The sequence below is a fragment of the Protopterus annectens genome, chromosome 10.part0 (assembly GCF_019279795.1).
Source record: "Protopterus annectens isolate FY-2018-M chromosome 10.part0, PAN1.0, whole genome shotgun sequence".
NCBI classification, from domain to species: Eukaryota; Metazoa; Chordata; order Ceratodontiformes; family Protopteridae; genus Protopterus; species Protopterus annectens.
The window spans coordinates 869,895,608-869,909,632 of NC_056744.1; the positions used below are offsets into that span (position 1 = coordinate 869,895,608).

A 14,025-nucleotide genomic window follows, 5' to 3' on the forward strand; every position below is an offset into this window, starting at 1 on the left:
GCCCTTCAGAGCTTTGGCATTGGATAGCTGTGCTCCAGCTTCTGCATCAGGGGTATTGCTCTTGGGGCGTAGGGAGGTAGTGATTCAGAAGCCTGTCTTCTCAGAGCAACTGTCTTATTTCTCCCTGGGGCAATCTGCCTTCAAGGTTGTGAAGATAGTGTTTTCTGTTTTGACAGGATGGATGGATCCAGCCACTTCAGATCTCCTTTCCAGGTTCCAAATGTCTCTGCCCTTGGAGCCACATCATTCTATGCCACAGAGACAGACAGTTCAAGGCCTCCAGAGCACCCAACAGGGAATTAAACTTTCTTCCAGTACTTCACCAGATCATCCCACTGAGGAAGTTCCTCTGCAAGAGTCAGTCAGTTAGGATACTGATTTTGATAAAGGAGAATGGTCATCCCAATCACCTCCGGAAGATGTCTCATTTGGAGACATTCTGGAGAGCCTTAAACAGAGAGGTGGTTGGACCTTCACAAACCCTTCACCAGAGGACTCAGTAAATATGGAAGCCTTCAGAGCTGGCCAGTTTACCTCCTGGGTTACTCTGCCTGCCCACGAGCTCATTGATGTGGTCTCTAGGCGGGTATTGAGCCAATGCCTAAGAGGCCAAATCAGATTCTGGCTCCACCTGTTGAGAAGGAATTCTGGAGTAAGTGGGTGCCAGTGAATGCCATGGTTATGGCGGCAGCCACTAAGAAGGCTCTTGTTGAGCAAATTTTCTTTGTCCATCCACCTAACAGGGAGTATAGGGCGATGGGCAGGTTTGGGAAGCGTGGTTATGCTTCAGCAACTTTTACCCTTACGTCGCTGAACTATTTGGCACATTTTAGCAGACTACAAATGGATCTGCAAAGACCTTTTGAAATCCCTTTCAGGGACCATTACTGATGAGGCTCAATCTTCGGTGGCCTCCCAGTTGGCAACCATCCAATCCATTTCAAATTCGTTCATGAGGCTTATCTTGCATGCAGCCAAAGGTGCCTCAAGGGCAGCAGGTTCAGGGATATCCATTAAGAGGCATACCTGGAAGCAGTTATGTGATTTTTGTGGAGCCTTTCAAGTCTTCGTTTGTCAATGCTTCCTTTGACAGCAGTTCATTGTTTGACCCAAAAGTGAAGAACACACTCTCCATGTGTGAGGATGGAAAGACCCTCTCTGCAGTGGGTGTACATTTTTCTACCCCTCAAAAATCATTTTCTAGGAATCAATGATTTGGTTGGAAGTTGTGATTCAGAAAGTTCCGGGGTCTTTTCAGGACACACATGGAGATAGTTTCCCCTAGGGGCAGAGGAGGGAGCTCTAATGGACGACGCCTTCCTAATGGCAGAGGAGTCCTGCAAAACCAGGATTCCAGAGGCTGTTTCTCTGACAGACCTTATCAGTGCTCCTGAAAGGAGGTCCGATTGTCCCCTTCTGGAGGCAGTCTGGGGTTGAATTTCTCTGCACCAGAGAGGCTGACTAGATTTGACAAGAGATACTTGGGTACTGAGAATTTCTAGAGGCTATATAATTCCTTTTTCCTTGTCACCTCCAACTATACGCAGGATTCCTGATGTCCCATCCAGCCAGAGGAAACAAGCAGCAATAGAAATACAAAAGCTGCTGGAAAAAGAGAGTCATCCAGGAGGTCCTACCATTCCAGATAGAATCCAGAACTTACTCAACATTCTTCTTGGTGCCAAAGGAAACAGGTGACTGGAGACCATTTCTGGATCTCAGCAAATTGAACAAATCAGTTTGACGTACAAAGTTTCAGATGGTCACAGTTCAGTCCATTCTACCTTTCCTGGCAAACATGACTGGATGTGCTGGATAAACCTTCAAGATGTGTACTGTCACATAAAAATGAACAGACAATCCAGAAGGTCTTTAAGCTTCCAGCTGGGAGCCAGTCACAATTCAGTCAGACTACTGCCCTTTGGCCTCCCCACAGCCCCCGGGGTGTTCACCAAATGCATGGCAGTAGTAGCAGCTCATTTGAGACTGCAGGGATTCTGAGTGTTTCCGTATCTAGATGACTGGCTCATTACCACCCTGACCAGGCATCTACTACTACTAGAAAGAGATCAGGTGATCCAGACTTGTTCTCATCTGGGCATAACCATAAATTACAAGAAATGTCAGTTACAACCAACTCAAACCTTGGAATTCATAGGAGCAGTCTTCAAGAGTGCAGACTATCAGGTTCCAGGTGAGAAAAATAATTTGCAGTACCAAACTTTCAGCCCACTTAATTCTTCAAGCCTTGGGGTCTGTGTCAGCTGCCATTATTTTAGTCCCTCTAGCAAGGTTTCATATGAGAATTCTCCAATGGATGCTAGCAACACAGTGGTCAGTTCTTTACCAGCGCATGCCAACACGGATAACAATCACTCAGGGATGCAAGAAATACCTGTGGTGGTGGAGTCGATCAGATCAGGTTCAACAAGGTTGTCCTTTCATTCCCCCTCAACTCAAGCCCATAGTGACCATGGACACTTCCCGGATTGGGTGAGTAGGGCATTTCCTGGAGAAAATAGTCCAAGCCACTTGGTCCCCCGAAGAGGCCAGTTTGCATCTTAGTGTTCTAGAGATGAGAGCAATCCTCTTAGTGTTGCAGGCATTCCAAGATGCTCTCTCTTTAGGGACAATTAAAACGATTCAAGCAGACAATATGTCGGTTGCTTGGTACATCAACAAGAAAGGAGGAACCAAATTCTACCTCCTGTGTCAAGAGTCAAGAAGAGCTCAGAGTGAGGCAGTGGGCGATCTCATCCAACCACTTTCTGATAGCAATGCACATTCCAGGGAAGTCCAATGTGATAGCAGACAAATTGAGCAGGTCCATTTTTCTACCTTACAAGTGGATTCTCAACCAGAAAGTGACAAATATGATTTTCTGTCAGTGGGGCCAGCCTTGCTGCAATCTTTTTTCATCTCCCCTAAACAAGTGCAGCAGCTTCTTTGCCCTGGTCCCCCCACTAGGGGAATCACTGAGGGAATACTGTAGTCCATGACTGCCCCCCCCCCCATTCTTCGTTATGCCTACCTCCCAACTCCCCTAATTCCCAAATTCCTACAGAAAGCTGCCTGGTTGAAGAGCAAAGCCATCCTCATTGCTCCATATTGGCCTCAACAAATTTGGTTCCCCTTTCTTTGCCATCATCTATTTTACCCACCTTGGATTCTAGATCCAGTTCCAGACATTCTGTCTCACCCAGCAGGCATGATTCGCCCGGACATCTCAAACCTCAAGCTAACAGCTTGGTTTCTCCAATTCAGTTAATAACCAGGTAACTGATGTGCTCGTCCCCTATCTGTCATGTACTTTTGCCTTCCCATAAAGCTTTTACAAGAAAACTTTATAGAAGTAAATGGGTACAACAAAAATGTATTGACCCTTTCTCAGCTCCTGTACAATATGGTCTTGATTTTTGGCATAGATTTTTAATGAAGGAGTTTGTTCCTCAATGATTAAAGTTCACTTAGCAGCAATCTGTAATTTTCATGTTATATTTGAAAATTCATCTCTGGCCTTGTCTAAACTTTGAGGGCCACACTCCTTCTGAGACCCAGTATAAAGATCCTACTCCATCATGGGAATTGGACTTGGTACTGCAGGCCTTGACTCATTCCCCGTTTGAACCAGCAGCAAAAAGTGATCTTAGGTATCTGACCTGAAAAATTATCTTTCTAGTGGCTATTACCTCTGCTAGAAGAATTTCAGAACTTCAGACATTGTCATCTAAACCTCCCTACTTGATCTTTCACAAGGATAGAGTCACTTTATGTACCAATGCATCCTTCCTTCCCAAGGTGATGTCAGACTCCAATATCAATCAGTCTATTAACTTGCCAGTTTTCTTTCCTAAATTTGCAAACAAAGGTGAATATATGTTGCATTTATTGTATGTTCACAGACAATTACATTTCTACTTGGATAAGACAAAAGAATTTAGAAAGACAGACTAATTATTTGTATCATTTGCAGATTGTAAATTGGGCAAATCATTTGTAAAGGTGACCTTAGCCAGCTGGCTGACACATTGCAAATCATTTATTTACAGCAAGTGGGGTCTATCCTTACCAAGACCTCTAAGAGCCCATTTGATTAGGTCCATGGCTACTTCTTCAGTATTTCTCTCTAGAGCTTCCATGGATGATATATGTGCAACCACAACTTGGTCCAATCCTCATACCTTTATTACTCATTACAAATTGGATCTGGTCTCAATGGGAAGAACAGTTTTTGGCTCAACTGTGCTCAAGAATTTTTTCCTTAGAGTCCACTCTGGATTTTAGGTAGCTGGGGACTCTGTCCCAACAGTTGAGGATAGAGTGAAAATTGACAACATCAGATAAAAAGTTATATACTTACCAATGTGTTCCATCTGTGTTGTCCATTTTCATTCTTCCTCAACTTCCCACCCATTAGCTACCATCCTTTGCCATTACTGATTTCTGGAAGACCAAAACACTATAAGGACACCACTGTCCTTTATACAGAGCTCCAGATATGACCTTTCTGTCAAGACAGTTACAGTAACTATTTGTACTTTATGTAAGACAGTAAACAAGTTCTGAGGTATGTTAGTGGTTGGTGCATTATGGATAGGAGCGGAGCTCGAGAGTTTTTCTAATGGCCGAGTCGGATTTGAGGTTGGATCTGAACCCAACAGTTGAGGAAGAATGAAAATGGACAACAGAGATGGAAGTGGAATGTTATGGTAAGTGCATAACTTTTTTTTCTTACTTTTGAAATGGCCAAGAGCAAGTACCACAAACTTCCTCTCAGACTGGACCCACTCACTCAAGACGGGTTGTTTGATGCACCTCATCTTGAAACAAATTCAAGTAACTGCCTGGATGATAGAGTTTTTATACCTTTTAGGCACCTGTTTTCTGAGGAGGTACAACAAGTATTAATGGAGACAAAGAAGCCTTCTACTAGAAAATCATATATTACTAAATGAAAAATATTTTCTAGCTGGTGCTGTGATAAGAACCAGGACATTTTAAGGCTAGTATTTCTCTGATTCTACAATATTTGTGTGAGTTATTATCTTCTGGCCAGTCTTACTCCTCTAGCAAGGTTCTTTTGTTACATTTTTTAACATATCTATCCATGGATACTCCCATTTAAGGCATTCCCATGTTAAAATGTTTTTGGAAAGGGTTCTGCATACTTATCTTCCTAGAAAACAAGTGGCTGTTCCTTGGGATCTTAACTTTGTTTCGGAAACTATAACTCTTGCTGCATTTGAACAATTTCATCAGGCTGATTTGAGATTCAATATGGAAAACAGTTTTGTTGATTTTTTCTGACGTCTGCAAGATGAGTGTCTGAGTTGCATGCTCTAATGGTGGGCCATCCTTATCTAATTTTCCATATAGGTAGGGTTTCCTTGAGAACTAATCCTTCATTTTTGCCTAAAGTGTTATCTAAGTCTACTTTCCAGAACCTAAAAATGAGGGAAAAAGGATTCTTCATACTCTAGATCATCCACTGACAACTCAGATATTATCTTGACAGAACTTAAACCTTTAGAAACTCTGATTAATTATTAATTTCTTATGAAGGTATGAAAAAGGACAACCTGTGTCAAAGCAGACTATTTCCAAATGATTATCCTGTGTTGTCTCCTTTTGATATATCTACCATAACAACTCAATTCCAGGCAGGATCTAGGCACATTCTACTAGGACCTTGGCTTCATCACTGACTTTTTAGAAAGGGGTAAACTCTAGAGGCAATAATATATTGCTCTGTACATACTTTTACAAAGCACTACAAATTAGATTTGTTTTTCAGGTCTAGAGCAGCCTTTGCTAGGACCATTCTCCAGGGGCATTTGAACCTGCAGCTTTCTTTCTACTAGTCTGTATAAGCTATGATGTACTACACAGATAGCTAAAGCAGCAGTGATCAAATGCTGAACATAATACAGTTGTGTAAGTAAACTTACCATATCAGTAGATGTTCAATGATTACTGCTGCAGTAGCCACTCCCTCCCTCTATTTCCCATATTTTTTGGTATGTTTTTGTTGCCAGGGTAAGAACATTGAATTTGATTTGCCTAGTATTGTCCTCTTTCAGGACCCAAGCCTCCTCCTTACAGTTGGCATGAAAGCTCTGAAGGGCTTAGCAACCAGACTACTGATTTTCTACACCTCTGCTAAAGCTGCCAGTGGTCTGAGTGCATGGAAGGTGCCCTTAAGCTTTGGAAGCTGTCTGACTGTTACATCCTGTGCAAGATATAACCCATATTACTAAAGCTATTGTTATGGTAAGTTTACTTACATAACTGTTCTTTACATATAAAGGAGCTTTTATGGAAGAACCTGCTACTCATCTTTTTTTCTTTGTTTTAACCCTTAATGTTCTCTCTGCATTTTAATGTAATACTAATTTGTATCTTAGATGCTGAAAAGTAAATACAGAGTAGAAGCTATGTATTAGCAAGGCACTTTTTCTGCCAACTTTTTATGGATAATTTTAATGACTAATCATTCCCAAAATCTATGCTGTGTGTTACTATTATAGTAATAGGTTAAAACTGCTGATAATTTCTGACCTTATCAAAAGTTTGCCTGACTTTTGCCACACATGCTTTTTATTATAAGCAGGTTATTGCTGTTTTACTTGTAGACTGGAAGGAAAGCAGGGAACCAATGAAGTATGAAGACCAATGATTGCTAGTTATGGGGCTTGTGGATTTCTTAGTACATAAGTGGTAATATCTTGAGTTTGGCACAGTTCCTGGGCATATTAGCATTTATTGATTTAAAACTGCTTTAAGACTCTCTGAAGGTATGCAGTGCCAGCACTATATCAGTTATTAAGAACATGAGCTATGCCATAGTTTCACTAGGGATCTTTATCCTTAATTTCATATTTCCTTTTGATTTTTCTCCTAACTGATCTTTAACATATTTTTCAAAATTATGTTTTCCAGAAATGTCTGTGTTGTATGACCTTGTTCTTAAATGTATTAATTACTGTATTTGATTGGTTATTGTATATCATGTAGGTGTTGCCTTCATGCTAGCAGATACGCAAAAAGAGTCGGTAAATGGAGAAGATACAACATTTTTAGACAGACTTGAAAAATTTATGAATATTCACCGAAATAGTTTCCTACTGTTGGTAGCTGCCTTTCATGGACAAACAGAAAGGGAGATTTTATTCAGAATTCAGCAGAGGTAATTACCTCAGTGTTTTCTTTATTCAGATGCTATCATATTTTTATTCAAGCTTCTCTATTTATAGTTAATTGTCATATGTTATAAGATTAAAATCTATGCCCAGTATAAGCAGTTCAGAATATTATAATTTGATAATTGGATGGGTGGGCTGGTCACGTGATCTTTTCCAACAATAACCTGTAGCCCAGTCCAGCATTAGACAAGCAAAACTTATTTATTTGTAGCAGTGTTTTCATTTACAAAACTGGTTATATAAACACTAATGATATAAGCATATTTGTAGAGAAAATTAACTTGGTTATATGAATACAAACAATCAATGCATGTTTGGTATGAAATCAGCAGTGACATTGACGGGTCTATATCACGAAATCGAACTTCCAAAATGTCGAACACCATAAGTTCGAACTTGGAAGATTGAATTCAGATAACACTGACACTTCAAAACAGCAAATTTTTTCCCAGGGAAAAAATTCGCTGTTCCAAAAAACACACACATAACACAATCGCACCAAACACCTTCAAAACCTACACTAAACCTAACATACACCACTATCTATGCACTATCCTTAACCCTAAAGTCCGTCACTACCCCACACTTACCTGACCCGCACCCTAACCCTAAAGTCCATAACTACCGCACACTTACCTGACCCACACCCTAACCCTAAAGTCCGTCACTATCACACACTTACCTGACCCGCGCCCTAACCTTAAAGTCTGTCACTATCGCACACTTACCTGACCCGCACCTTAACCGTAAAGTCCGTCACTACCCGTTCGTACACTTATCTTGACCCGGTCCGAAAATGCCGAAGCCGCAGAAATGGCCAACCGAATTCTTTCCGTGCCTTCGACATTCTCAACTTTCAAGCTACCAAGTTCGGCCTTCCGGTATTCGACGTTTTCGACGTTTGATTTTGCGATAGGAACCCACATTGACAGCATAATCAACCATAACAATGCATAGTTGCTTAGAAATAGTGTTCAGAGTATGCAGCACATGTAATGAAGCAAAATTATCCCACATCACAAAAGTGAATACAGTTAAATTATTTAACTTGATATGCTTTTAATTCTTACTTCATTTAATAGATTATTCCATTTAGATGGCCTCATCCTGTAGAATGTATTTTTACCCATAGTTGATTTGAACTTGACTCTGAATTAATATGTTGGTATTCCCATGACAGTTCAACTAGTCCTTGATTGACAGTTGTGATTTTAGGAGTCGATAGTGGCTGAAAGTAAGAATTTTAAACAATAGCATGATAGGCAATAAGACTTGAAACCCTTAAGACTTTTGCAGTGATGGGTTATGTGTATTGGCAAACAATACATACCTACATGTTCAACTTTTTTGTAATTTATAGGTATTAACACTAGACTACAGGGTTAAATGTGGCAGGCCATATTCCAGTTTTGGAGTCAGAACATTTATGGCTATAGGACTTCTATTAGCAGGTGAAAGGAGATGTAAGATTTTTTAGCAAAATTTTAGCTTGGCAAATGTCTTACTGACAATGTTGTCCGTCCATTTTGTAAATGATAAAGAAGAGTCTAATGTAAAACAAGGTATTTTTGTTTATTTACATTGGGAATTGTTGAAGTTATCCATTATTAATACTGACGAAAGATTTGTAAGTTTATGTGGAGTATTGATTGAATTGCTTGTTTTTTTTCAGAATTTATAAGTGCCTTCTGTGTGGAGTCTGCATGTTCTCCCCGCGGTTGGGTGGCCGTTCGAAAGACATGCGTAAATGGGCGTGCCTTCGTTGAACGTCGAGCTGGCACCTCAGCGTTTGTCAAAATCTACTGCCAATCATTAGCGGACCGGAGTTCCGCTGTGGCGACCCCTAACTGGGAAAAGCCGAAAGACAACAACAACATAAGTAATCTGTTGTTTTGAGTCAAATTTTTGAAGTTCATGGGTCAGCTTATCTGATTAATAGCCTCAACCAACAACTACAGATAAAACCAGTAATGTAAAGAAAATGAACACTGGCCAGTGAAACTGGATACAAAGTTTAATTAGTACTTTCGTCTGTTGTTACACTTGACTTCTTCAGATTAAAACAAGAATTTTAATCTGAATAAGTCAAGTGTAACAACAGACGAAGGCGCTAATTAAACTTTGTATCCAGTTTCACCGGCCAGGGTTCGTTTTCTTTACATTACCTGATTAATAAGAGATCATCTGCATACAAGACTAAGCTAAAAAATGGGATATCATAGGTTAAGTTTTTTATAAACAGGAAAAACGAAGGTGGGTCATCTAGCCAAATTTTGAGAAGGAGTTGCAGAAGTATACTTGGAAAATTTTATCTTCCATGTAACTTTTAGTCCACAGAAAAACACTGTAGCCAAAAATGAGCTTAGTAAGTTTGTGTCAGCAAAGGGTGATAAACAGTTTCAAAAGTCCTAGTCAGGTCCACAAATACACCATCTTTTAGAAGGACATCATTCATAGTGCAGTAGATATTTTTAGTAGCAGTATAAAATGCAGTCACTGTACTAAAGGTCTTATAGGAACCATGTTGCTGATCATATAAAAGACAGTAACTTTTTATGTGATGAAAGATCTGCTTGTAGATAATCTTTTCAAATAATTTTGTAAGGGGATACAAGTTTGAAATTGACTTGAAATATTTACTGTACTTTAATGGCAATCGCTTCATGCAGAAGTGTGATGGAGTATTTGAAGTGTTTTTGGAATATGTCGGAGTTTAATGAAAGATTCTAAATGGAAGTGAGTGGTTTTGCAACAAAAAAAATAACCATTCTTAGGAATGTTGTGTCTAATAGACTCAATTTAGCTCCTGAGTTGCAGTTTAAAAAATTTTAATATATTTTTCTCTTTCATGTTATTTTATTATAGTAAAATAATGGACTGCATGCCACAAGTGGATATAGCTGAGATGTATCAAGTGCAGGGTAGGGTAGATAGATTGTTTTTATGTCTGCAATATCTAAAAGAAGAAAGGAAATTTTTATAGCTTCTTGCAAAGATTTTGTTGACGTTAGTTGTGTTGTCAAATAGAAGCATAGAATCTGTAATAGTGCTTTTCAACTGTTTTAATTCTTTCCAGAACTAACTAGGGGGAGTGGAAAGGGCGATTTGTCTATGCGTCAGAAAGGAAGTTTTGGCTGACTTAGTGGCTCTTCTATTTGACTTTCTAATTTCTAGATGATAAAAAGTCATTGGTTAGTAGGCTTTTGTTTCCAAAGCTTCCATGACTTATCTCTTAAATGCAACCATTTTGTTATATCGGCAGTTTGCCTATATCAAGTTTGCCCCCTGAGTCTCCTATGAGTTATTAGGAAGACTGTATCCGGAATTGTAGTGAAAGTGTTTATGAAGTATCTAGAGCTATGTTCATAGGTAGGTACTAGGCTATTGGCCCTTGGGCATAATTAAGCCTAGCCATAAGTTTTGTGCTTTAGCACTCCCTCCCAGGTGGTTTAGTTACCTGCACCCCTGTCGAGCAGGGCCATGGAAGCGATTCCTGGGGTGAATTTCCTGTTTCCCATTCACTCATCAAGATTTCTCTTAAAGAGTGCCAACGAGGAGCTCTGCCTCACATATATGGGGACCCTGTTCCAGAGCAAGGGGAGTCTCTGAGACACGAATCTGTCCCCCCAACACATCCTGTTTATTGATGATGTTAGGTTTATGTCCCTTGAGCGTGTAGCTCTGGTGGATTGGGTTTTCCTTAGGTGGAGCATTTCTAGCAATTCGGGGTTTGACATAGCCTTGTATGTCAGGCAGAGATCACCTCTGAGTAGCTGGTACACGACCGAGGACAGTCTGAGTTTTTTAGCCTCATGGCACAGGGCATCTGTTTAAGGCCCTTTATCCTCTTTGTGAGGTACTTTTGAGGTCTCTGCAGCTGCTGCAGATGTCTTGCTAGGTACATCCTGAATGGGGCATTATATTCAATAATGGGTTTAATTAGTGATGAGTAAAGGGGACAATAACTTCCTTATTCCTAGATGCATACCCCTTTGTGATAAGGTGGGCCATGTAGAAGGATTTTCTAACCACTTTAGCAATGTGGTTGCCGAAGAAGAGGTTACTGTCTACCTGAGTCCCTAGGTCTGTTTTAGGTTCATAGGTTCATACTAGGCTATCTGCCCTAGGGCATTTATAAGCCTAGCCAGAATGTGTTTGGCTTTCGCCACCCATTTTAAATTTATTTTGCTATGCCCTTTTTTGAGGTTAGTATACTGTGCCTCTGTCTAACAGTGACACAGAAGTGATACCCGGGGTAAACCTACGATCTCCTATCCACTCATCAAGATTCCTCTTGAAGAGAGTTAATGAGGGACTCTGCCTAACCTGGACTGGGATTTTATTCCAGAGTGAAGGGAGCCTCTGGGTTATGAATCTGTCCCTCCAGCATGTCCTATTTATTTCAGTGCTGAGGTTCAAGTCTCGAGCGTGGCTCGATGGGATTTGGATTTTCTGAGGTGCAGCATGTCCATTAATTCCGGGTTGGACATGGCTTTATACGTCAGGCACAGATCGCCTCTGAACAGGCGGTATGCCACTGAGTAGAGCTGGAGTTTCTTTAACCGGGCAGCATATGGCATCTGTTTGAGCCCTTTGATCCTCTTGGTGAGGTACTTTTGGGGTCTTTCCAGTTGCTGCAGGTGTCTGGTAAGGTACATCCCAAAAGGGGCATTGTACTCAATTATGGGCCTGATGAGGGATGAGTAAAGAGGCACGATGACCTCCCCTGATCTAGATGTGAATCCCTTCATGATTAGGTGGGCTATATAAAATGTTTTTTTAACCACTTTGGCCACGTGGTTGTCAAAATGAGAGATTGCTATCAACTTGGGTCCCCAGGTCCCTAATTACTTCTTCTGTACTTAATGGATTACCACCTATGTGGTAATTTGTGGGCACTTTGTTTTTGCCAAAGGGGATGACTATACACTTTTGGCATTTAGCTTGAGGCCATGGCTCTGGCACCAGTTGTCTGTTTCTATGAGGCCCTTTTGGAGGATGCTTGTGTCGGCTGGAGGGTCGATTATGGGACCCAGTTTGCAGTCATCTGCGAACTTGGTCAGCCACAGTCCTTCCGTGTTGGCCTGTACCTCCGAGAAATATATACCGAACAAGAGAGGTCACAGGACTGAGCCTTGTGGGACACCACTTGTAACTGGTTTGGAGTCTGACATGGCTCCAGCAATTCTAACCATGTGGGTTCTGTCCTTGAGCCAGTTTGCAATCCATCTAGTGACATAGGGGTTTATATTTAAGCTGGTGAGCTTATCTATAATGCCCGAGTGGGGTATTGTATCAAAGGCTTTTGTGAGATCCAGGTAGGCTGTGTGGACCACCTTCCCCTCGTCAGTGGCCTTGGTGACTGTTTCAAAGAAATCAACCAGGTTTAAGAGGCAGGATCTGCCCTTAACAAAGCCGAACTGGGTAGGATCCAGTGTTTGTAGGTCCCCAATATCTTTATTTATGAGGTCCATGATGATCCTTTCCATAGCTTTGCAGACCAAGCTAGTCACGCTAATGGGGCGATAGTTTCCAGGATCCGTTGAGGCACCACCTTTATGGAGAGGGACCACTGTTGCTGTAAGCCACTCTTTGGGCACATATCCTGTAGTAAGGCTGAGATTGAACAGTAGTTTTATGTTTGGGTTTAGCTCTTCTTGGAGTTCATGTAGGATGCAGCCCGGGACACCGTCTGGTCCCATTGATGCTGTGTTTTTTGCTTTGGAGAGGGCGGCTCTTACCTGAGCATCTGAGATGTCAGGGGGGCAGCACTCTGCTGGGATAGATATTTGCCCTTTGGGGGGGAGGGGGAGTTTGTGCTGAACCTGTCAGCTAGGATGTTGGCAATGTCTGTGGGTTTGGTGTATTTTTTGTCATTTTGGACTAATTCTGAGCATATCTGGGAATTACCACCCAGGTTCCTAACATAACTAAAGAAAGCCTTGTGATTATCCTTAGTGTCCTGGGCAATTTTTCTCTCGAAGCTGGCCTTAGACAATTTTATGTGTGCCCGTAGTTTTTGCTAATACTGATCAGTGATGCCTTCCCTTTTGGGATTTTGCTCTATCATTTAGTAGCTTCCTCCTTCTATTGTATAGTTTGTTTATGGCTGGGGTCCACCAGACAGGACGTCTGCCTTTGGAGGATTGGGTCTTGGTTTTATTTGGGATTGCATGATCCATGCATTCCTGAAGGTGTTCATAGAATGCGTTTATAAAGGATTCTGCGGTCTGGGCCGTATTTTCCACAGGCCCGGGGGCTTTGAAGGATTCCACCTCAGTTTTGAGGAGTGTGAAATTTGCTTTAGAGAAGTTTTTCACTGTGGTTTTCTGTGCAGGGGGTGGGGTCGGGATTTGAATATCCAGTGAGATTAGTTTATGGTCTGATCTTACCAGTGAGGGATACACTTCTGGTTTGGAGCATAGAATCCCCATGTTGGTAATGATCAGGTCCAGTATGTTTTCCCCTCTTGTGGGAGTGGTAACAAGTTGTTCCATAGCATTTGAGTTTATAAATTCTAGGAACCTTTGGGCTAGGGTGTTGGAGCTAGAGTAATGCTCCCAGTCTATGTTTGGGTAGTTGAAGTCGCCCAATATAATGGTGTTTGGTGGGACCTTCATATTTTCCAATGTTCTCAGGAAGGCCGAGTGGGGTTCCTGGGTTTGGGAGGGTGGTCTGTAGCAGGCTATAAACTGGAAGGCAGTTTTACCCACTGTTAGTTGCACATGGATAGTCTCTGATGCTTCGTGCTTTGCCACCAACCTGGAGGTGTGGGTATCTTTGATGAATATCGATACTCCCCCTCTTTTTGAGGTTCGGTCCA

At 41.4% G+C, this 14,025-nt stretch overlaps 1 protein-coding gene across 1 annotated transcript in view; it reads left to right on the forward strand.

Moving 5' to 3' along the window:
- CCHR10.PART0H1orf146 (chromosome chr10.part0 C1orf146 homolog) overlaps positions 1-14,025 on the forward strand; it is a 506,230-nt gene that overhangs the window by 61,146 nt on the left and 431,059 nt on the right. The window contains exon 3 of the mRNA XM_044085666.1: positions 7,015-7,186. Within this exon, the coding sequence (XP_043941601.1) occupies positions 7,015-7,186 (172 nt within the window). The remainder of the gene's footprint in view (positions 1-7,014; positions 7,187-14,025) is intronic.